The sequence below is a fragment of the Chelonoidis abingdonii genome, chromosome 3, assembly GCF_003597395.2.
Source record: "Chelonoidis abingdonii isolate Lonesome George chromosome 3, CheloAbing_2.0, whole genome shotgun sequence".
In the NCBI taxonomy this organism is placed as follows: Eukaryota; Metazoa; Chordata; order Testudines; family Testudinidae; genus Chelonoidis; species Chelonoidis abingdonii.
In genome coordinates, this window is record NC_133771.1 from 169,028,700 (window position 1) to 169,054,801 (window position 26,102).

At 39.8% G+C, this 26,102-nt stretch overlaps 1 protein-coding gene across 1 annotated transcript in view; it reads right to left on the reverse strand.

Moving 5' to 3' along the window:
* Positions 1-2,267: 2,267 nt before the first annotated feature.
* Positions 2,268-26,102, reverse strand: part of PROX1 (prospero homeobox 1) — a 53,661-nt gene continuing 29,826 nt past the window's right edge. Inside the window, exon 5 of the mRNA XM_075064326.1 lies at positions 2,268-7,699. Within this exon, the coding sequence (XP_074920427.1) occupies positions 7,514-7,699 (186 nt within the window). The 3' untranslated portion in view covers positions 2,268-7,513. The remainder of the gene's footprint in view (positions 7,700-26,102) is intronic.

Sequence of the window (26,102 nt, forward strand, 5' to 3'; positions counted from 1 at the left end):
CTCTTGGGACCCTGAGGTACACTCTCTTGGTACCTGAGGGTTATCTCCCCCAAATACCAGCCTCAACACAAGACATGCCACTCTCTTTGAGCTAGTAAATGCCCTTTTACCCCTCTTCAAAACAAACTGTCCCACATAATTCTCATTTCTTCCATAACCCCCTGCTCTGACCTTGGCTGAACAAATGGCTAGCCTCTCTCTCCTTGCTTGCCTGCTCTTATTCATTAGCTACCCCTCCCAGCATTTAGCCATTTTGGGGTCCCATAACAGCTTTCTCCTGGACTTTATGGCCGTTCTGAAGCCATAGGAGCACAGGTTTGAAGGTAAGGCTTTCTGGAGTGTCTGAGGTTAGAGTCTCAGCACAGCCCTCCTGTTAATCTTGTCAGACCTCCATCATTCATGGCTGGTGTTGACAGCCCCCCAGATAACACAGAAAATTAGCGAATTCCCATATGTCCGCCAGTTTCTTAAGAAATAGTGCTGAACAGCAGGATTCCTGACCAGTGGCGTGGTGGGTTTGTAATGTGTCTAAGTGGGGAGTGAAAAGAGAACCACCAGTGAATTTATTTGCGATGCAGGTCAAAGGAGAACACCTCAGACTGAAATCACTGTTGGCCTTATGGATGTAATTCCATTGCCTTTAATGGACATTATCCCAGGTATGGTTTTCACCCATAGTATGATTACACTGAACCACAGAGCTTTCAAAGACCCACAGTTTTAATCACAGGTGGAGACATGAAGTACTCAGTTGGTAGTTTGAATGCAAGTTAAAGGCTATATACTGCCCTCAGATCATTGCTGTGATCTCTAAAGGCTGCATCACTCAAAAATCTGAGAAGAAATGCTCTTAGATGAAAACATATTTACAAGACACTTCTCCTTTAACAAAAAAAAAAAACAACTTCAACAACTGCGTGCTGAAAATAAACTACCCTATAAAAGCCCATGTATATCAGTTCAAGGCTAATCAGGTGCTCGACTCATTTAAGACAGGGAAAGAAAAGAATACAGAAGTATTTTAATGTAAACCAATGATACATTCCTACCTTGATTGCTACATTGTTTTTTTGTCATCTTAAAAAAACAAAACAACCAACTAATCAAAACCAACATCAGAAATAGTCAAGGTGTAGGGAAGAACAATTAAAATTATTGGAAGTATAGCATGTAAGGAATTGATTTGCATAAGGACAGCATCACATGCTGAGGACTATTTAGTTTGGAAAGGAGGATCCCTAATAGATGTATTTAAAATAAAGATAAGATGCTGCCATGTGGGTGCTGCTTCTTTTATGATGGTATAAAAACAAGGAGAAAGTTCATGAAATAAAAGGCGCAAACATAAACCTTGTCAAAGGAAATACTTTTTTATGCAACATCTAACTAACTTGTGGAACTCACTGTCACAGGACACTGATGAAGCAAATATACTGAGGAAATGATTAAATGCTATCCTGAATAAAACTAGCTTCTGAGATTATTCTAGCTAAAACTGGTCTAAAGGGCTGTCAGTTCTAATGCTTTAGGACATGACCTGCTCATCAGGCAGGCAGGAAAAAAAAATTGTGTGATATATGGCAAAATTACATGATTATGGAGGTTTTACATCTTGGCTAATAGGACACTGGACTAGATGGATCGTTGGTTTGAGCCAGTATGACAATTCCTATGTTTATGTTTTTAATTATAATGGAGAATTTAAAGGTAAACAGGTGCATAAGTATTTGAGGGATGGAGACTGTATAGGGTTTCTTTGCATTTAAGTACATGAATACCACTTATGTGCTTAAAGTTAAGCATGTGCATAAGTGTTTACAGGATCCGAGCCTAAGGTGCTATTATAACAGCAGCAAGTCGTAGGAAAGAATACAGCTGTTTACTGTAGGCATCCCAAATGCCATAGGAAATATATATTAGTTTTGTAAGATAGGTTTCATTAACAAATAATTCCAAAGGGGGGAGTAGGGGGAAGTAACCGTAAGTGGGATTGCAAACTCTCACAGTAAATTGATTCCAGAGATTCGGGACTCAATACACAAATATTTTTAGAAAGAAATAGAAACAATGGCAATGAGCTTGTAATTTATATTTTATTTTGCACAAGCTTGCATATATACTGCACATACATTCAGTTTAGAGAAGATGGAAGGCACACAAGGCAATTGAACTACTGTATCCTTTAAGTGGTACAAAGCAAAAAGGTAAAAGTCTGGAGAGTATACAAAAGCTTAAAACACACAAAATAAAATCCCCCTCCCCCTCAATTTTTTTCCTGTTTCTTTTTTTTTTTTAATTTAGTAGCTGCCAAGCTAGAATTGTAACTTTTTTTCAATCAATTGTCTACTGCACTTTTTTTTCTATATGGACAGGGGAGTCTTATTGTTTTTATCATATCATCAATTAATATTACAGTACATCCTTGGTAATACAAAATTGTACACCTTCATCAAATAAATTAGGATAAATTAAACCAATAAATTATGCAAAGTCTTCAGAACAATAGACAACAACAACAAAAAATCCACAGTTGAAATTGCCTCTAGCTAAAAAATAAAATAAAAAAAAATCAAAAATTGACTTTATCGGTTCAGTTATTCTTCTATCTTCAAATTAAAGGGTCTTTATTACAAAAAAGAGCTTAATAATGCTATTTACAACATATTGCTAAATAATATAAAGGCAGTGTTTTGTCACTTTTGTAACTATATACATATGAGTAATGGCTGGGACAATATCAGTTTAAACCTTAACCTTTGATTCTTCTGGGCAGCAGAAAAACCAGCTTGAGATGCATTTTTCTGACTCTTGATTTCATATTACATGAAAATAACAAATTCTTGTTATAGTATTTGTTGTTGAGTTTTTTCCCCACTTGAGCAGTACTTTAATGCATTTTAAACTTTGCAGCAAGGATGGGTTTTAGGTAAAATATAAGCTTGTTGTTTCTTCTAGATTTGCTTCTATGTATCCTAGTACAATTGTGCATTTTTGAAGGTGGCTGCTTAGGGGAGAGAGGTGATCGTGGCTCAGATGAAGAGACTAAAAAGTCACAATGCCACAACCTTTCGTACATTAAAAACGATATTCCTAAGAAGATGCAAAGGTTAAACACCAGTTTTCATCCCAGCTCTAAATATGAGCATTTTCAGCTTCAGTTTATAGATGGTTTACAACCAACAGTTCTACAGAAAACAAAATTGCATTTCCTTCAACAGAACATTTAAGTGCAATACAGTAACTGCTTACTCATATAAACCAGTTACATTCCTTAAGGGGAGCTTTTTGAAAACAATGCGTATTGGAATTTTCAAACACATAGTTGGTACCAGAAGGAAACATTTGCACTATTAACACCAACAATTTCTATATAATACACATGGCAAATATAGTTTTTGCTTTCACTTCTCATGTACAGTGCTCATTTTGGGGGTTTTGTAAACCACTTTCCATTTTTTTCTCTTTATATATATCTTTCAATGCTGCTGGTGAAACTCCTATCTTTAAAGCCACAAAATCTTCACCCTTATTTCTTAGTTAATATTAACCTGTGGAAAAAACATTTTGCTATTAAATGACATCATGTACACAGAAAAAAATTGTGTAATTGTACAGAAACTGTATCACCTATGCCCTTGACATCTGATGAAAGAGACTTATCATTTAAAAGTAGAGAGCTGGATTTTCAAGAATGCTTTCAACTATCTATACAGTTACTGTAGTGTTTCTTATAAATTTCAGCAGATGTTTTCAGAATGTAGTTATTAAAATCTTATGTCTTTATGTAAGAACAACCATAAGACTGAATATTTACATTGCTTTATAAAAGTTCCCCTCAGTTTTCGCTGTTCACCCACATACCTGGTACAGTAACAAAGATTCTGCAAACTTAGAACACTTTTATTTAAATAATACTCAGAGGCACAAAGCAAACCTCAGGAATACATGGGTGAACACTTCCTTAAATAATTACTACATTTTAACATCTTCCACATGTTTACCATTTAGTGTGAAACGTTCCCATTAAACAACCAGAGATACAGTAAGAATTAAATGTTTTGTAATTTCAAATAGAACATTCTTTTCACAAAACAAAACAAATGTCTAAAATAGGTTCTTAATCTAGATAGGAAAAAGGTAAGCTTTTCACTTCATACGCATATTTTATGTGTGTATATACATAAAAACATATCTATGTAATGTCGACTTGTATGTATATGTGTGTGTATATGTATACACATAGATATTGCGTATGAAATATTGCTTCTATACTACTTTTCAATATGCTAAGAAAACACAAGATTTGCACCACAGTTACAAAAAATTGGCTTCTACAAGAATTTTCAAAACTTGAATGCTGCTCAAACAATTGAGAAAAAAATAATTTGGATTATCAAACTGTTCTAAAAATTCTCTTCTTCAAAAACGTATTCTCCTGCTTTGTTTTGTTTGTTTTTTTAAATTTTTTAAAAAGACACAAAATATGCATAGCTATCAACATTATGTCAAACAGCCGGAAAAAAAAATCTAGTGTTTATTGCAGCTGTAGTAATTGAAAAAAAAATGTTTAAAAGATGAAAATTGTAAGCCACAGAAGGCACAAGAACAATTGTACTTGTGGGGAAAAAACTAGTATTTTGAAGGATTTTTTTAATCCTTCCGCTGGTGCATTTAAGGTCTAGGCACAGACTACAACCTCAAGTTTATATGCAGAAATAAATCTGAATTAGCAGTAAATGAATGGCAACAAGGGATTTCTACATGGATTTTTAAATTCTTTCCCTGCGTAAACTTTTTTCGTTACAATAAAAGTAGCCTCCTGCCTTTTAGCCATTGTTTTTAAGTAAACAGTATTGAGATTGTTTGAAAGATTCTGATTTCTATTTACTATTTAGTAACAGTTATGCCATATATTTATATTTTTAAATGCATTGGGAGGCACAAAGGCAATATGGCTATAATGCAGTAAAATCACCATAACTGCAATGATCCAATTTTTTTTTCCAGGTCAAAAAACTGATTTTTTTTCTCTTTAAAATTAAATTTCTACTCTTAATTCCTATGCCTCATTTACTATTGAGATTATGCTATTTATAAATAAATAAATAAATGCAACAACATCTAGTGTTGAATACACAGTTTCACTTATTTAGATTATTAGAATCACATTGCAGCCAAATAATATAATAATAATAAGAAGAATATAATATAATAAAAGTAATGGTTATATCACAGATCAAGATGGTATCTAGTAATGTGTCCATGTAGTATGACTAAAGTATGGCTTTACTTTATGATGTCCAAGGAGGCAATGCAGTGTTATATTTTGTATTTGATGGGTTGCCAGTGAAGAACTAATCGTATTAGAACTTGAGCATTTTATGCCCCTTCCTCCCATAACAATAAAAAAGAAAAAAAAAAGGTGCATGAACACAATTTTCCTTCTTTCTTACTTGGAATTGATTGGATTTACATCTTTCCAAAGTGTAATAGTTACCAAATCATGCACAAAATAAAAGAATGACGCATGCTGTCTACTCTATGGATGCCTATAGTATTAGGTACTCACAGGGAGTTTAGGATCAAGAAGATTTGTTTTGCTTTTAATGCATAGTGAAAATGTTGGCACTTCATCCCATGCTATTGTCTGCATTGCCTATATTCCACAGATACTGCCAATACTTGAAAATAATGACAGGGCATCGCAGGATTGTGCTGTTTAATTTGAAGTCAGCAGGTTTTTAAGGCTTTGTGCTGACAACAATTGCTTTCATACATTTCTGTCTATCAGCAGTATTTGTAAATGAAGTGAAATTGCAATGATCAGGTCAGCTCTTTAGTCACATGGGTAAACTTTCACTCTCCAAAGTCAAAATGCAATTTTAAAATAAAGTTATAGACATAAAATATTGATGTCCTAGATGGTCTAAATATTATTGGCTATTCTGTAACTTTCTCTAGATTTGTATCAAATTACCTAAGGGGACAATACAATTCAAAATAACAATAAATTCTTACTGCATCTGTGCAAAAGATGACAGAGAAAATAACAAATACATAGTTGCCATAGAATATTTAAAAAAAAACAAAAAAAACCCAACCCAAACTATTGGACACTATACCTTTTTGAAACTGTGGAAATAAAAAGGGGAACCACTGAAGAAAGCATAAAAACTAGCAGCTAGCTTTCTTGCATTATGTTCACATATTGTGACACATCATTCAGATGAATCCAAAACATTCATATACTTTACACTGTACTCATATTTTGGTCAACACCATCTTTCACTTTAGAACGCAAGTGTGGCACTCTGATCAGACAGATTTGGTTTTGATGATGCATTTAACAGTAATGCAAAAATTAAATTTGGCCGGCTTAACTCTGCTGTAAATTTTGTGTATGGTTTACTGGATGTTTATAAAAATGTTTTTTTTTATGCTTGTGACTAGGTAAAGATTGATTATATTTTACAGCTACAAACTAAGGACCTTTTTGCCTCAGAGCTTTTGGGCTAAAATGCTTTCTTTTGCTATATAAAGGTAATTCAAAAAATTGCTATTCAGGGCAAAATACTAACTATCAAATATAGGCAGCAATCTTTTTATGCCTGGAAAAAAAACTGAGCAAAGAATAAATTTTAAGAGCTAAGAGCCAATTAAAATATGACCAACACACAGCAATATAGCATGATGAAAGGTTTTGTTTTTACTTTATGGAGAGTGAAATGCTTCCGGTTTAGTAAGCTGACCATATTATAAAATTAGTGTGGTTGATACAATATTGTGCATGAATTACTGGCTTCCCCCTGCAAGAATAGTATCTGTTTTGTGCAAAATTGCTTTGCCTCAATAAAAAAAAATTACCTGGCATGTTAATTACTGGGGCAAGGTACATGTTATTCCTGTAAGGGAAGGCTTGAAGAATAGGGTTTGCCTTTTTGGGGTATCACTTTTTGGAGTGAGATCCTAAAATGGATGTTTGTAGTTTTTAAAAATATGCAACAAAATCTACCTTATTTGTTAAAAAGCAGAGTAAAATAAAATAAAATAATGCTCTAAGCTTATGAAGTAACTTCACAGAGTTCAGACCTTTAGCAGTATAAACATAATATAAACTTCATTGTTTGTAATATTGTGCCGTGACATGAGTCTCACTCAGACAAAATGCCACTTTGCAGCAAGCAATAAATCTGACAAAGCATTTTTAAACATAATGCCCTAACTTGCTAAGACAGGCTTTTACACACTTCAAAATTCTTCTCCCTGAAAATTAACCCCATTTATTCTCCAAATGTTAAGGGTCTTGGGCAAAAGTAAACTGAAGGGTGAAGTAAAATAACTATTCCCCCTTGTAAGTGACCGGAAAAAAAAAAAGCCCCCTATAGTCTGATTTCATACACATATATGTGTATATGATATACCTATATAGGAAATTAAAATAAAGACACACACAACTTGGGCATCAAAAGGGGACTGCTACTTCTTATACATTCATAAATAGTTTTTGAAATCTCTACTCATGAAGAAGCTCTTGTAGGCAGTTTGGGGATTTGAAAATCTCAGGGACCTCACTGTCCAGCTTACAGATGACCTTGTATATGGCCTTCTTCCAGGAAGGATCAACATCTTTGCCTGCGATAATGGCATTGAAAAACTCTCGTAATGTGATCTGAGCCACTTCCAGGAATCTCTCTGGAACCTGCTGATACAAGGAGACAATGGCATTAATAAAGTTTTCAGTTTCAAGTCTCTGGTTCTTCAAAGGAAACTGAGTTAAGTTCTTTCTTTCAAAAAGGGGCTTACATAGCACCTGCATTTTCTAAATATGGCAGACTTCTATTCTCTTATGCAAAGCTGTTTATATATAGTACCATAGTAATAACTTTTATAACATGTGTTAGATATCTTTACAACGTCTGACTACAGAATGTAGGTAACGAAATGTTAATGTCTGGATTTAGATAGTGAGGGATTTTTAAGATATAATTAGCAGAGAAAGGGGCTTGTGGGGTGGGGGTGGGGAGAACAACAGCAATTGTCTTAAAGGAGATAAATCTCGTCATGAAATTTTACCCAGGTACTTATGGGTAAAGTCTTTGCATAAGAATTCATATGAAAATTATACATGCATTGAAAGGCGCATGAACCTCTGAATTTCTGTGTTTTGTCAGAACCAGTGCTGAAAGCTCTCAGAGAAATAGGATATCCATGAAAGGTTGTTCATAGTTTAAAAAACAAACAAACCAACCATCAGCTAATGGCCTGATTCTGTAGCTGCTCTGCGCATGAAACTCCCACGAGACACTCACTGTGGGAGCCATTCTAGTTGTTCCTTTTTTTTTCTTCAGAAACCTACCAATAAAAACCATACTCTTCAATGGGAGTGTCATGCATGAAGTGGCGAGAGAACTGGTTTCTGTCTAACTCATTTGTTTTCTGAATGTTGGTCTAATTCCATGGTTAAATCAAACAGCTAGCAGGGACATGCCATTTCCAGATTTCCCAGGGCCACAGATTTATATAAAAACAATTGCTCCATAGCCATAGACACAGCAAGGCAAACACTTTCTACTAGATGTAGTGCTTGCGACTGTGAGTACTGCCATTGAGATGATGGGTCTCCTCAGGGTAGAAATTAATATACACAAGTAGAAGGAGTTCTCAAAGATGCATGAGATCCCTTCTGTGGGATGCATGTGAGCAGACAGTAGCAACCACACAGAGTCCAATTCATCAGGGTGCCATGTAGGTCCAGAAAGCTCCACCCATGTCCATCACATTGCAAAATCAGGGCCTACGATTAACCAATATTCTAGCCTAAGCCTGATTTTTGCCTTATAACTTTAGAAAGAACCTCAAAAACAGTTGGCCTGAAAATTCTCATGCTTCGCCTCATGTTATAAAGCACTAGACCTATCTCACTCAGATGACACACTAGCATCATAGAATATCAGGGTTGGAAGGGACCTCAGGAGGTCATCTAGTCCAACCCCCTGCTCAAAGCAGGACCAATTCCCAACTAAATCCCCAAATGGCCCCCTCAAGGATTGAACTCACAGCCCTGGGTTTAGCAGGCCAATGCTCAAACCATAGCATTCTATGAGCCAAATATTCCCATCAGACACCCATGTGATCAGTGGGAGCTATGTGCATGCATCTGATCCCCAATCACCTATCTTTCCCCACCCCCCATGCTGCAGAAACTTCTTTTCCAGGGGCTACATGGAGAAAGTGTGTTTTGGGGACATTGTATCACAGCAATAATTACTGGGAATTAAGATGACTATTTCCCTACCTTATTGTCTGTTCAGAAAAATGAATCTGTTTTCAGACAACATCTTTCTGTATTTCAGTGTTTAATGAAATATTTACAAGAGATCCCCTGCCTGTCTTTTCCTGGTGTTGCTGTATAAAGTGTTGGACTTACTGTTTGTGCAATTCTAGCTGCTGGCACTTGGTATTGCCTGAATGGGGTATGGAGACACTGAAAGCTGTGGTTAGGGAGCGACTGACCCAACGTTACAAAAGGGTAATAAAGATATCTGATAAAATCAGTGACACCCTGGAGACATAGTTAAGCCTGAGTTAGTTTGCCTCCAGGATTCTGCCTCACAGTTACAGCTGTGGAAAATGTTCAGCACAAATGCAACAGCCTGGGTTCAACTTTGGCCTGTGCCAGGAACCTGAAGCCCATGCAGGTCAGAGTTTTTCAAAGAGGCGATGAGGGTTTTCCATACAGCATGTCTTTTAACACCGTCAACCCTCAACAGCTGTGTGACAACTCCAGTCGCCTCTCTCCCTAAAGACATATAAGATAGGAGGCAAGGGGTTCTCAGATTTGCTCTAGAGGGCTGGGAGTTACCTTTAAAGGCTTAACGTCATTGACCCCATGCCTCCAGGTGAATCAGCAAAGGTGGGTTCACTTCCAACCCCCGTGAAACAAATTGCAGGGATCAGTTCCCAAACACCTTGATTAAATGAGCCCCACAGAGACTGGAGAGGTCTCTTCATAATACAGTGTTCCCAGAGATGCATTGGAACTATTCATAACTCATTCCTTTTGTGGTGTTACTACTAACTTCTTCATGACAGGCTGCATTACACACGTTTCTTTGCATGTTGTAATGTGAACTGCATTGTGATTAATTCCAATGGGATAACACGTAGGCCAATATTTTTCCTTTCTAGAAAGAAAAACAGTTCCGTATTTTTTTTACATGAAAATATTCAGTAAGGCTCAGAGCCTGCAAATAAAGATCTAAGTGGATAGATGCTTTGTTAGCCAGATTTTTCAGTAGGTAATTAATCAGTCAGCTGTGTTAATTATGTGTCTGGGGGTAGCTTTTCCCTGACCCTAAGTGATGCTGACCTATTGAGCACATCTTTACACCTAACTGACTGAACATCTCTGTAGTAGAAACATCTGCAGAAAATGCTTCAGTGACAAATAAACTCTATCCAGGTTTCTTTTAATAGAATCAACAATCCCCAGTATGAACCCAGAGCATTTTCTCAGCATCAGGTGGCAGCAGTCAATCAAATAATCATACTGTACATTTACCAGGAGAAAACACAATGGGGCCTGTTGAGGGGCTGGCTAGGTGGGTTTCAGACTTTAGCCCCCACAATAGACTGGTTTAGAAAGAAACAACAATTCATTGTACACACTGCAAATGTGTAACTTAGTGACACTATCCAGTAAAAAATCACAAGCCAGAACCTCGGGTGGTGTAAATTGGCCAGGGCAGAGCTACGCTGAGTTACACCAGCTAAGGATCTGTGCCATGTTTTGTAAAACAAACAATCCTCTAAATTCTTAGTAAGGTTGAAAACGACACCTTAATTTATGAAAACAAAATACTTTAAAGATCTAATTTGCCTTTGTCCATTTCTGTTGTGTAACTGTTCCTATTTTTCTCAGCTAGGATGATGAATATAGACTAGCTCCCTTTGCAGAAGTTCTCATGTGCAACTACTGTGCTGCAACATTTGGGTCAAAAATACTGCAAAAGAATGTTTATTTTCAAAAACCCAACACACTGTTTCTACTGGAATAGTAAAGGAAACATTCCTAATGGTCTTAAGTTCTCTGAAAGTCCAATTCGACCTGACTTGTGTCCCTTCCATAAAACTGCTGCAGTAGTCTTAGAGAGCTGTTTTTTAAAAATACTTGTTGAATTCCTTTTTGAGGAAAATGTTAAGGTGTATAAACAGCTCAAGAGGAAGGGCCAGATGCTTGATGAGTGTCAATCGGCATTGCTCTAACTAAGTCTGTGGAGCACCACCAATTTACACCAACAGAGAGGATTGAGTCCTCGTTTTCAGACAAGGCATGTGCACTTTATGCTACCACTGGAAATAAGGGCATGGCGGAAGTGAGTTTTTGTCTTGAGCTGCTGGTTGATCAGCTGCTACATTGTCTTTTCCATTGTTGGGTTATTTTATATTGATTTATTTTTTGACTGTGAGGCAAAGACTTTCTCTTTCCCTCCCCTCCCCCCTTCTTCCCAGTTGCTTTACCTTCAAGGATGATTTGTTTTATTAAACTGACTGTCCCTAGCCTCTGCAGTACATAATAAAAGCCTGACATAGCAGCCTGCCTGCCTTCTGTGTCCTGCAGATACTCATCATAAGTGTCAGGACATACCAAGGTTAGCGGTCACTGGAAGTGCGCTCACTGGCTCAAGCCTTGCCAAACATGCTTGGCAGCTGAATGAATGTCACAGAGAATAGAAGGGGAATTACAAAGGTTAGAAAGAAGACAGCCTCTCCTCTTTTTTTTTTTTGTTCCTGGAGATATAAGCTGATTTTTCACACTTCTGAAATAAACATCATCTCCATTCACAGTCACTTTCCAGCACGTAAATCTTCCTTATTGTCAAGCAAAGCTTTAATTTCTACCCAGGCTTTATTTCTTCATTAGCGGAATAAGATGCTTAATTTTCACTTAAAAAAAAAACCAAGAACAGAACAAGAACAAGCCCCTTATATGCCCAAAGCTTTCAAAATATATTTCACCACATTAAGCCTATTATCGGTGGCTTTCTTTTCAGTTAATCTTTTAAACTTTTTTTTTTCAATTATTGCTCAAGTATTAAATCTAGATGATGGGAAAAGGCAAGCCAGATGTAAAGATCCTAGAATTGTGAAAGTCAAGTCAAAATTGATATTTCAGAGAATTGTGGTTTGTTTTTTTACTATAAAAGGGCAATAAAATGCTGACTGTAAGAAGACAATGTCAAGGAGAAAAGGGTATTGGTATTTTGGATACTCTTGACTGCTCGCCTTGGAGAGAGAGTTATTCTTGTCACAAACCCTTTTGTCTGCATCTGCTGACTGCTTGCCTGTAGCCAGCAGCATACTTTAACTGTTTTGTCACCTCCTAACATCACATGCATCAGCTGTTGTGCTTTTGTTACGGGTATTGTAGAACTAATCCACTGTGGCTGTTCTACTGTGCAGTAAATAAAACAGAAACTGCTTCTCAGACAATTCTGCATGAATATTTCAGATGGCTTTTACAACTCTGATTCACAAAAAAAAACAAAACCCAACCCACCCAACCCTGCACAAAACTAGACTCAAATGCCTCAAAGCTAATTGCATGCACTGACTTCAGGCGCTAGGAGCAATTGTTTTAAGTGGGTAAATTAAATAGATATACCTTTCTAAACTTATTTTTTATAATAAGTATACTGTCTTTGTTACAGTGTCACCTGTATGTCAAGAAACAGTTTAACTTTCTTAGTGATTTTTCATTGTGAGATTTAGGGACTTTTAAAATGATTGTGCCGATAAAAAAACAGTTTAAAATCTCCTCAGAATTTAAAAAAATTCTAATGACAAACAGCAAAAGTGGCAAAAGTTTAGATTTTAGTTGATTTTTAGCTGAACAGCAGGTTCCAAGCATTGTTTCTATTTTCCTCTAATTGTAAAAGTATTATACTAAGTTACCTAAAAAGTTAACTTCTCCCATCAAGTTTCCCAGTATAGGGAAGATATATTTACACTAAAGTTATTTTCTGCAGATGTTGCTAAACTGTTTCCTAGCAGACTAGCTTTTAGCATGTTCACAGGGGCAGTGATAACAAAGCAGAGCATGAGGCTAAAGGCAGAAAAGATACCCTAGGAAAGGAGGCAAACAGTTGAAATACTTTACCGAGCATTCATTCACCCTTGTACGCACATGATTCCTCTAAACAAACTCTCCTATCCCTGCTGTTTGTTAAGTAAATATTGATCAAGGAGACACATATCTCCTGACAGCCGTGGCACAAGCTGGGGACTTTTACTGTAGGCAGAGTGGACTTAAATGGATAAACTCAGATGCTTCAGAATATCCACAGAGAGATTACTCGATTAAAAAAAACAAGAAGTGAGATATTAGATGATACTGCTTTCCCCTTCTAGGAGTACCATGGCTTGTTTCTCAGATACACTGAACTTCTAGGTGGGAAAGAACCTGCTCCCAAACATTATTAAGCAAGGAGCAGTACAGCTTATGACATAGGCAACAAAATGACTTGATACTTGTCTTTCTTAAACTGATGCATGGATATGGATATTGCATGTAATGAGTAAGGAGTCCATCCCCACCACCCTCCCCCAGTATGTAGCTACCATGAAGACCAAGAGGCAGATACTCAGCTGGCTTCAAAGGAGCTCTGGCAATTTACACTAGCTGAGGAGGCTCTGCCTTTAACTGGTCTGTGCATGAAGGAGGAGAAGACATCTTGGGCCATGTTCTGCCACCCTTACTCAGGACAAGTAATACCTTATTTCATGAATAATCCCATTCATCTCAGTAAGGTAAGGTACTTCTCCTCCTGCATGAAGGTGGCAGAATGAGGGCCGGTTATGCACACGCATATGTGCACGCACCATGTAGATTTGTTGAACAAACAAATGATTCTAGTTAAGTTTCAGAAAAATATTAGTAAAATCAACAGGAGATGAATGGCTTAGTTTTATATTAAAATTTCAATGACAGTTAATAGGAATCATTGTTTACTAAACTGCCAAAAACTGAACTAACATTAGAATTACTTATGTGCTTCTTAGATCAGATTTTAAATCCTCTTCAGAGCTTAAGGCATGAAGCCTTTGACCTGTGCTCCGGGAGTCTTTAAAACTTTTTATCTGAAAATTAGAAAAGAAAAAAGATCAGAGACTTTAAAAACGTGTTCCTGTGTTTAGAAGTACCAAGCCCAATACAACAGTTCTAACATAGTAACAGCTTCAGACAACTGCTAGGCTGCACCAAACGAATCTGAAGATTCTTCAGACAAGGACAGCTGGGCTGTACTTGAAACCGTTTCTCATACTATCTATGTCTAGTCTGTGTTAAACTTCAGGTCCATTTTTATGATTAGATTAGCCATACTGGACCTGAAGAGTTTGCCTGTGGTCTGACCAAAGTATTGTGCCAGAGTCTGGTAATGTGTCATATTACTAATGTTCCAAGAGTAAACACACTTGTAGGAAACAGCTATAGTTCAAGGCTACACTTAAAAAAATAAATGTTTCATCAGTCTTAGCAATGGAACAAATGGCAATAACACTCTGTAACATATTTTACAAAGCTTCAAAAGAACAATGTCCTGTTGAGTGAAATTCAGTAGCATTCTGTAAACATTAATTTAAGGAAATCAATAGGCTCTGTGAGCTAAAGGCATATTGCAAGATAAACTGGCTGGAGTGCTACTCTGTCAAACAGATTTTAGTTTTCTCGGGTAGATAAAGACGGTTTCAAAATGGGGTAACGTGTTGCAACCAAGGTTTGAAAACTATGTGGCCTTCAACAGCCTGCTTGTTCCTACTACAAAGCTGGATAAACACACTTTAAAAGTGATAAGATTGCGTCAGGATTGATTTTGCTTTCAAATTTTGTATAAAGTAGAATTCTTGGAGTGTGTGTGTGTTTTTTTTTCTTTAAAGTCTAATTATGAGCAGAAATAAATAAGTGCAGCACAGACCACTCAAGATGTCAGCCTGCTAGGAGAGGTTAAATTATCCAGAAAGACAGCAATGGGTTGTTTTTTTTCCAATAGCAGGACTTTACGGATTTAAAAAATATCTTTATTCATGCCGACCCGGTGGGCAACAAGTCGTTTTGCCAAATAGAAAAGCGAAAATCTCTAGTGGACTTGGGATCAGAGGTCTTCAGCTGATGAAGGCTGCTCACGTTGCAGAGCTGCACCCCCCACGGACATACTAATGGGAGGTAAACAGGTTGGAGGGGGTGAGCGGGAAGCTGGCTGACTTCTCGAGTTGGATGATCTATATAGTGGCAGCAGTGAGGGGCTCCACACAGAGCTTCTTAACCCAAAGAGAAGGTGTAAACAGTATCTATTAGACCCTCTCCAGATTAAGAGTCTACCATCGAGGGAGTACTCTGGGTATGCGTAATTCCAAATGAAACAGCATTAAGTGTGCACATACCAGTCTGTGCAAGCGAAGGTATAGTAGCAATAAAAGATGATTCAATGGAAATGGCTCCTCTGAGGAAAAATACTAAAAAGGATGAACAATACACACAAGTGCCCACAGGAATGTAAAGTTAATATCTGACTTAAATTGACAGCAGCGATGAGATTCAGCGTAAAGAGTGCAATTTAGAGTCATAATCCACCCCCTTGCAGGGAGAAAAACACAAAGAAAGAGAAGGGCATTTGTGGAGGCTGCTGGGCAAGTGAGACACTAAATATGTATCAATATGCGCCAGGAAATGGTACGACACCCACCAGAGCATTTGCATGGAGGGCAAACCCTTCCCCAGTGCTCACTAGGCCACCTCTCCACGCCATTGACTCCCCACCCATCGCGCACGACATGGCTGCTACTCACGTGGCCGAATCTGTAACAAGGAGTATGGAAATGGCCAACCAATTCTTCCGGGCCCCTTGCAGTCAGAGATAAAGCCTGCACGCCCCACCCTTTGCAGAGGGCACCCCTGCATGCTTATTCATCCAGTGTGATTCTGGGGCTGTATCCTATTGGGCTGCCACCGCTTGTTATAGCAAACAAAGAGGCTTGCGTTGCTTGTACTATATGCTCACGTTTGTCTGGTTTACCCACCTATACCCTCTCATCGCATTCTCACACTCTATGCTCTTTGGGACTGGAATGGGGTGTCTGACTTATAGGTGTGTGGTGCAGCACTTAGCACAATGGGCCCCACAATACAAATAACAAAATAACTGGACTCCTCAGGCTGAATTAAAATTATGAGGCTTCCCTTGCTGCAGCATTTGACCAGATACCCTCCATTCCACTGCCCCCACCAAGAGTGCCAGGCAGCAGGTTTGGCAGCCAAATCCTGCGGCTCTGCTGTGAGTGAGTTTCGGGCTTTCTACGCCTTTCCAATCCACTCGCCTGAAGCTATCTGGAATACCCCTGAGACACAGCAAAGATGGGGGTCAACCAAAAGTTAATGCCACCTCTAGGCTGCATGAATTTTTAGGCAGATTTCATGCAGAATGGAGGGGAGATTGTAGCTACCTTCACCAGCCTCTCCCTACTTGTGGATCCCTCGGGCTGCAGAGGAACCCCTAGTGGGACAAGCTGCATGGTGCCACGGAGGCAGACCCCACCTTTCTGAATGGATTGGGCAGATCTAGCCACAGAGCATGCCCTCTGCAGTGCAGGGAACAATCTAGCCACAGAGCATGCCCTCTGCAGTGCAGGGAACAATCTAGCCACAGAGCATGCCCTCTGCAGTGCAGGGAACAATCTAGCCACAGAGCATGCCCTCTGCAGTGCAGGGAACAATCTAGCCACAGAGCATGCCCTCTGCAGTGCAGGGAACAGTCTAGCCACAGAGCATGCCCTCTGCAGTGCAGGGAACAAGAGCCAACCTCGTACAGTTTGTAGCTGTAAAGTGTAGATTTCTGTCACTACCAGGTGAATGCTGCTCAAAGCAGTGCTCCTTTGCAATCGGTTTTCTTGTTTTTCCATGGTAGCTGGTGGAGTGCTTTGCCTTTGCCCCGACTCCTCCTACATTTTTCAAACCATCATCCTCTTTTTTGGAGGAAGTAGAACGGCTGCGTGGGCCCATCTTTGTGCTGTGAGTTGGTGTGGCAGCATACCAAGCAGGAGGCCTTGGCTTACACAGAAAATTTGGAGGCAGGTTTTGGAGTAAGTTGCTACACTTTTTGGCGCACAAGCTGAGGCAGCATATGGCCCAATGTACTCAGTTAAAGTCTGACACTTAACATTATTTAACAGTTTCTGCATTAGGTGCTTTATAACGTAAAGGAAATTGACAATTTTCAGCTAATTAGATCACTCAATTGGCTGAACATTCTGGACCCCTCTTAGGAAAAAAATAGGTTGGCTCAGGCCATGGAAAGGCTAATGCCTCTTCCATTATCACTTATGAGGAGAGGGAGATATTTGGAAAGGGGATTTTTATTTTAAAAATACAAATGAATAATACTTAAATTATTGGGCACATCATATCCCCCAGTTGTCTCCTTTTCTCAGATTAGGGTGGAGCTCGGCATAAATCTCGGTGAGTTTTTCATTGGAGGCGGCACGGGGTACCTCATGGCAGTCTGGAGTCCACACTATCATTGCATTCAGTCTCTGAGTCTCACTCAAATTGGCGCCTGCAGCACTTTCAGTGTAAGTGTTTCTGTAGATCAGTTCTCAGACTGTGGGTCGGGACCCCAAAGTGGTTTGTGACCCTGTTCTAATGGGGTTGCCAAGGTTGCTGGGACCCAGGGCCATCCTGGGGCCATGTAGTAAGTGTTCTTGTCAGAAGGGGGTCACGGTGCAATGAAGTTTAAGAACCTCTGGATTAGAATCACAGCTTATGCTTCCTTCTAGCACTGAAGGCACCTAGCTAGGGGTGGGAAACAGCCACAGTGATCTAGAAACGCTCCACACTTGTGGGCGCTGTGTTCCTCTCCAGCTGGGAGACTCACTTGAGGCGAGAATCACAGTGATTTCAATGTGGTCACCCTCTCCATCACTGTGACCCTCACACCACCATCACAAGGGCTCCTGCGGTGTAGTGGTGCTGAAGGGGCAGATTTAACACTGAAATGCTGACGCTGGTGATTAGTGCCCCAGCTGCTGTTACAGAGAAGTGAAGAGTTCTAGCCCCAGATCAGCCAGGTTTGAAAAGGAAAAATTATGGAGACACGTGGTTTTTTTTGTATTTTGTTGCTTACTGCTGCATTTGCATTCTTTCCTTTTTCCTAACAAACCACCAATAAAACACACAGCTGAACAAACCCTTTAACGTACATCCCTAAAATCATTTCAAAATGCCTGGCTGGAGTGAGGCGCAACCCCCTCCCCCACTGCCATGCAAAGGTGTTGAGGCATTAAACCTGGACCACAATGCCATTAGTAATGCTGATGCCTCTACTGCAGCTTTTAGCAGGAGGAAAGAAAGCCTTGCTCTCACAAGGAAGGGACGGGACATAGGGAGTGCTTGGATGTCTGATAACATCAGAGAAGCAAAAGTGGTGGTGCAGTGAAAATGGATACTGTGGAATACACTAGATTTAATCACTTACACTTAAATGAAGCTTTTTCACACAGAAGGAGTCCGAAGTACTTTACAGGCTCCACATAGGGATACAATACATAGCACGTAGATACTAAACTGATACGTACATTTCACGAGCTGTGGATGGATGGTTAGAGCTGCTATTCTATAATGCAACACCCTTTCCATCGAGAAGGGATCTAGCTGGACCCCGCTGCCCATTTAGGCAGGGTAGTCCTAATCCCTTGACACCTATTTCTGACCCCCACCCTGAGAATCTTACCCTCAGGTTGAGAACTCATTAGACAGAGGAGTACTTTACCCGCCCCTGAAATGCAATCATGCCACGGTGTGGGGCAAACATTTTTAAAATAAAAAAAAAATTGAATTTTCAAACAGACAAAAGAGGATCTTAAATTACGATTTTGATCTCTCACCTCTTAAAATATGCAAATTCCTTCCCTCTCCTCCTGACCAAGGTCTCTAAAATATTTTACTTCCAAGCTATAAAGTTGCCTTCTGGGAAATTTTTCTTTTGGTTTTCCTGCTGAGTTAGAAGTGTGCGAGTATAGGGATTTACAATGGATAGCTCTTGACCTCCTGCATCATTAATAGCATTGTAACAGTAAGGAAAAATCACTGATGAATTCCTATAGTTTAAGCTGTGTTGGGGTTTAATAGATGTTGGGAAGTAAAAGGAAAAAAGTATATGCCTGGTTACTTTTACACACACACAAAGCTGCATTAGCCTCCCCTTGAATGAGAAATAAAACCAACAAATGCAAGACTGTTCTGACTTACTGCCCTTTAACTCAGCCCCATTGTGACTAAACATGCTCTGCTTTCAGAGGCATCTCTTACGATGCTTGGCAATGTTACATACCATGCTGCCAAATCCTGACAGGTACTAGACACAGACACCACAGAACACCTGTGCCCAGAAGAGTGAATACGAGGTTGAGACTGAACACCCAATTCGGGCTCCTTTACAGTAACTGCAGATAGGCATGCTGCACAGGTTTTCTGGGATAGTAGAAACACAGGAGTATTTTATGCTGGGACAGAAAGGGCAGGCAACAGGACCTGGATGCTGAAGAGCATGTGCCTCTTTCACCAATAACAGGTCCCTGCACAGATTTATTACTATGCATAGGGGAATTCTGCTGTGGGAGCTGGTGGATAAAATCGGTGTGCACAGTTAAAAGTGCTTTTGCAGCATGCGCAGTAGGTACACCTCTTTGTAGTGTGGTTACCCTACTGTCCCTACGCTGGCCAGCATTCGGTTTAGTGGATGGATCTTTAACGCTGCAGTAACATATCAAATGTTTATATCTCTCCATTTACAGAGTACATATTCCATGGAATAAAACCGTAATATAGGCACTCCTGCCAGTTCTGCCCAGGAATAATGAGAAAATATTTGTAATCTGTTTTTTCTTTGGTCTATCTAGGAATTAAGTCCCAGGCCCTGAAATGGCTCTTTTTGTCTTAGTATGTCGGGCTTGGGGGCAGGTGGTCTGTAATCAGCTGGGCAGTGTCTGGAGCGGAGGGAAAATGTGTCCATCTTCCTGCTCAGAATACAGGTGGGGGTCATGCCTGGGTGGGGAGAGTGAAGCAGAGCTCTACCTCCCCATGCCACCCATTGATCAGTTGGGGACAGGGGTGGGGTGAGGATGGGGTGTGAGGAAGCTGATTGGCTCCAGGGAACCCATGTGTTTAAGCATTCCTGCGCACCCAACAGCCATGCTTGCTGCGGAAAGCCGCCCCAGCCACGCTGCCCTGTACGTGGTGCAGTTGTCCAAGCTGGGTTTCCAGGGGTTGCTGTAGGTCTAAGGTATCTGGGGTCAGAAAGGAATGTTTTCTTGGTGGGCAAGACTGGCAAGGTGTTGGTGGCTTTTTCCACCTTCCTCACAGCACCCTGGGGAGCTGGTAGGGGGGTCAAGACATGGGAGATGACACTTCAGAATAAAAAAATAAAAGAGGCAGGAGGTAATAAATGTTGCAACCTGTGGCTGGTGCCCAATGCAGGCAGGAAGCTTCAAGGAGACAGCTCTTCAGGTAAACACAAGCATATGGCCCAGGGACTGGTGAACCTGTGAGGCAAGAGGAGGTCTGAAGTCTTCCCCTTGTCTGTCCCCTCATTGCTCCTTGCAGTAGGAAGACAATGGGATTCTGCATTGGGCTGAATGTGGAACTGAATAGCAGGGGTTTGTCTAAAAGAATCAGCCCATATTGCTTGGTTCCATGGCCTGAGGCCATTCAATGCCTCCCCCCAAGGCCCAATCAATGCCTTCTAGTTAAAAGCCTCTCCTTTAATATTAAAGTTAATAAAGCTGTGGCCTGCTGCTTTAAATCCATTCACGTGTCTATGTCATCATTCTCCTGCAAGTCTTGATCAATGCAGCAAGCTGTCTGCTTGGCAACACATACTGCCCTGGTCCTCTGCTCTCTGCACTGGCTCCCTAATAAATACAGAACTGAGTTCAAGGTCAAACTCCTCTACTGGTCTGGCCCTAGCTACCTGAGAGACCATCACAACAGTTCTGTTACACTGGGACCATTCAACTACCCACCCCTAGGGGAGGCTCATGAGCTCAGGAGGTGGAACTTTTAAGGGAACAGACTCCCCCAGGAGCTAAGAATGACCATGTACCTCGCCCTGTTCAGAACAAAATGGAAAACGTATCTGTTTAACTTTGCTTTCTCTCAAAAAGCTCTTCCCATTGTGCCTTTCTCGCTCTCTCACACACATGCTAATTGAGCTAGTCCTCATGCAAGCTGGCAAGGAAGAGACAGAGATTGTTCTTCCTATTATTAAATACTTGGCAGGTGCTCAGGTACTATAGTGATGGGGCCCATGTAAGCACCTAGATAGAGCTAATTCTCCAGCTGCTGTGATAGCCTTAGTGGTGGTATTCTTAATCTTGTAGGTAAATGTTGCCACTTTAATATCAGATCAGCGTACTACAGCTTCATTTTTTTAGGCTGTATTATATCTTGTACTGGCACATGGTATGGGCCTTTCATGGACATCATTTATAATGGTTTTGCCCAGCAGTCACCTCCTCATGGCCTCATAATGGGTGGAGACCCATGGACCTATAACTGGAGGGAATTGTGTCCACACAGCGTATTGTTCGAAATAATGGTGCTCTGATGATCTCACACTATGATGACGTAAGAATAGAGTCACAATAAACTTGCAGCGCTGTTGCTTTACTATCTCAGTCATGCCTGGCATCTGCTTTGTAAAAGGGCAGGGGGCACAGAGGGCAGATGTGTCCGGAGAGGTGTTGACATCATTTATGGTGATGCCAAGTCGCTCTCATGCGCTGTATGATTAGTTGCTATTTCCCAAACACACCACACTGCCATTTCACAATATAGTGGTGATGCCATTAAATACTTGACACACTTAGGGATAACAGTTCAAAGACCTACAGAAGAGGAGTGTGCATTAAAGTCCAAGGGAGTCATACAGTTATAGCTAGGGCCCTACCTAACTCACCGCCCATTTTGGTCAATTTCACAGCCATAGGATTTTAAAAATTGTAAATTTCATGATTTCAGCTATTTAAATCTGAAATTTCATAGTGGTGTAATTGTAGGGATCCTGTCCCAGAAAGGAATTGTGGGGGGGTCCACAAGGTTATTGTAGGGGGGGTTGCGGTACTGCTACCCTTACTTCTGCACTGCCACGGGCAGTGACACTGCTTTCAGAGCTGGGCAGCTGGAGAGCAGCGGCTGCTGGCTGGGAACCCAGCTCTGAAGGCAGCGGCACCACCACCAGCAGCGTAGAAATAAGGATGGCATGGTATGGTATTGCCACCCTTACTTCTGCACTGCTGCTGGTGGCAGCTCTGCCTTCAGAGCTGGGTTCTCAGCCAAAAGCTGCCACTCTCCGGCCGCACAGCTCTGAAGGCAGCACAAAAGTAAGGGTGGCAATACAGTGCCCCTTCCCATGATCCCCTTTTGGGTCAGGACCCCAATTTGAGAAACGCTGGTCTCCCCTGTGAAATCTGTATAGTATATGGTAAAAGCAAACAAAAGACCAGATTTCACGGTCCGTGACGCATTTTTCATGGCCACGAATTTGGTAGGGCCCTAGGTATCAGCTGTGTGGGTCTCTCGCTGTGTATATGCAGGAGAGTGTTAATATACATTAAAGGTAAAGAGCAAGAGACTCTAAAGCCAGGTCTATATTTAATTTTTAGTCTTCTAAAACTGTAAAAGAGTTCTATAAATTAATATCTGTTTAAAAACTAAAAACTTCATCTGAGTTTATACTAATATTACATAAGGCCAGATTCTCAGCTGACATGGATCAACGTAGCTCCATTGACTTTGGAGCCAAATTACACCAGCTGAAGATCTCACCCCAAGTTTAAATATGATGTGAGTGAGTTAAACCCCAGGAAAATGAATGGTTATAACTGAGTAGCTGATCCACCTGCTTAAAAGCAGCACTATCCACTCTGTTATGTGATTTGTGTAGAACAGCTCCAAGATAGTTTCAAGGAGAAAATGTTTGCCTTGGGTTTTATAATCGTGAAGTACAGAACATGCACAATTTTTTAATATGAAGCTGTGGTAAGAACACACTTTGCATTTTGGAATCCTCCATCAGCTATATACTGATTGCAAGAATAGTTCCCTGTTCACAATTCAACACTACTTTCCAAAAGTTTTGAATGAAATGTAGTTAACATGTAATGCAAAAGAGACTGGAGAAAAATTGTATGACATAACTATTACCTGATACCAATAGTAGGAACATACATCTAGACTTAACACACAATGAATTGGTTCCTCCCCGCAATTGCAAGTCTGAAATGTTCCTAGTCTACTTATTTTCAGGGATGAATGACAAGTCGGAAAGGTTGTGAGGGATCAGTTTGGGCTAAAAGGGATTACAATCTAGGATGATCTGGGAGAAATGAGGACATACAGAATTTAGTTTCACATAGGAAAATGGAAAACAGGGAAGAACTAGGAAGATGAATAAAGGCTCATCATAGACACAAAAGAACAGAGCAAAAAAAGAAGCCTGGATTTGGGCATTCTTGTCTGGCAAGGAGGCAGGCAGTAAGGCTAATGAAGCATTTGCGATATGGGACGTATGCCAGCGTAACAAAGAAGATGTGCATCAGCTCTGCAGATGTGCCAAAGCCCCCAGAGCAAAATAATGACATAATCACCATCAGTGTCACAGACCAGACTGTATACAAGGTGACATGGGAGAGAATAAATAAGAGTCTTCAGAGGCCTGCAGTACACACAGAGGAAGAAATAGCTGTTCCTCACTACTGCCACCACCCCAAAAGAGTTGAGCGATGTGGGGTATAATGTGTGCATCTACCAAAAGAAATCCTGAATTGTGCAAGGCTAAAGCACTATAAATTGGAGCTTTTCTCAGTCTCCAGTTGACATTTCAATTCCCCCTACCCCTTGTTGAATGCAAAATGAAATGGCAGTAGAAGTATGAAGAGTTTGCCAATTTTGGGAGGGGGAGGGAGTGAAGGAAAGGACAAAAAGAAGGGGGTATCAGTAAATAATTGTAAAAAACAGAGAGCTGGAACTATCTCTGGCTTTCCCCCAAAATAATATTAAAAACTCAAACAAGGAGAGGTGCATATTTGGTTCATCGCTCTCCATGAACAAAGATCGAAAAGCAAACGCAAAATATTTTGCACATTAAAATACAAAATCATTATTTTATTGATCAGGAATAAAATAGTGCTTAGTGCAATTCAGTAGTTAACATGTTATTTGCAGTGGGGAGTAATCTGAAAAGCTCCAAGTAGCCTTAAACCAACTAACAACAGCTCTTTCTGCATAAGGTAGGGGCTTGTCTTGGTACAGATGTCTGGTTGTGTGGGTGTTTGGTTTTTTTTTTTTTAACATTACTTTTGTCAATTTTTAAAGGGAACATCTGTTTGAGAAAGTGAAACAACGCTGGGAAGCAATCTTTGGACCCAGTCTGGCAAACAGTTATCAACAAGACTAGCTTTACTCAAAGAGCTGAGGGTCTTCTCATATGCATAAAGCTCCTAAAGTCCAGGACTATTTGCAGGATCAGCCCGTCAGAGTAGCTCAGAACAAAGAACTGGCTTCACCAGCGTCCCTTTTCATCGCTTCTAATGAAAGATTCATAAGAATAACTTTAATTTTTTATGACTGTTTTTGCATTATTGTATTAGCTGTGTGTAGCTCATATGCAGTTTCTTCTTAAATACAGAAAACCTGTTGCAAAATGCCTTGCATAACTTAATTAATATAATAATTGATTTTGGTTGCTCTGAAGGTCTCCTTAACATGAAGGAAGTGCCATGGAGCCCAGAAAACATTCTGATGAGGTTATTCTTTTTTAACTCGTATAGTTATGTCTATGAAGAGCATTGATACTGTTTTTGTAAATTAAAAACCTCCCTAATTTGCTAGTTAAACTGTTCAGCAGAAGAATGATTGTATTTGTCTTTTTTGGCTTCACCCTATTAACTGGAACAGTAACGTAACGATTGTTAATAAACAGCTTTAATTTGACTGTACTTCTCACATATCTGCTAACTGCACCATATCTTTGTAAAACATCATTAGGGAAAACAAGGAAGCATGTATGTAATTTTGTTCTGTTGTATATGAAGTTTAATAATTATGCCACAGAGCATTCTAATTTAATTACAGAAGGTGCGACAATATTAATAATCTGTTAAGAAAACTCCAGCTTCTTTGCCCTTTGAAGTTATTGGCATTGGAATAGCTTTTTTTTAAAAAAAATGGGCAAGTGTTTGTTTTTGTTGGCGCTTACACCAATGTTTTCTTTTATGGATATTCCATTAAGTATCCTTCTCCCCTCTCAAAATCAATGCTTGTTTTGGGCACAGGAGAAGGAAATCGATCAAAGTGGACATGGAGAGAAAATTTTTCAGGTATTGACCAAAATTTCCCCGGAATTGTTTGATAATAATTTTTTAATCTTCCATTCAAAGAAAAAATAAGAGGGTCTGAAGAAGTTTTTAATTAGCTAAATAGCTGTGTAATCTAGACGAAATAAACATTCTAGTTTGAAAAGGTTGTTAGAACTTTTTTAGCCATAGATGGCTGAATACAATATGTTCCACAGAAAGATACAACCATCACCAGCAGCTGTTAGAAGAGAGCTTGCTCTCTGCTCCTATTGATAACCCTTTGTGGAATGAAGAAAAAGAGCTGAGGGAAGGAGAACTGAATGTCAGACAATAGACATCGCTACACACACTGTCTCTGAACTTTCCTCATCTCTGAAGGACAATTAATTATGAAGGCCTTTGGGGTAGGTCGAAGCAAGGGAAAACCTACTGCTGGCCCAGCACTCCAGCCGCTATCTCTGTGTTTGTTAAATGGTTGTGCCTGTTGGGGAACCAGAGTAGCAGCCACCAAAATAGCCAATAGATCATTTAGGAAAAAAAGAGCAAAAGATTTTTTTTTAATGTGTGTCTGTCCTTGTATAATTCTATTCTCACTGTGAAATCATCCATACACAAAACACAAGGACAATTTTTTTTTTTAGAAGAGCCACAGGGTAGGTTACAGTCAGAAACGGCCTCTCAGTGGTGTGTTAAAA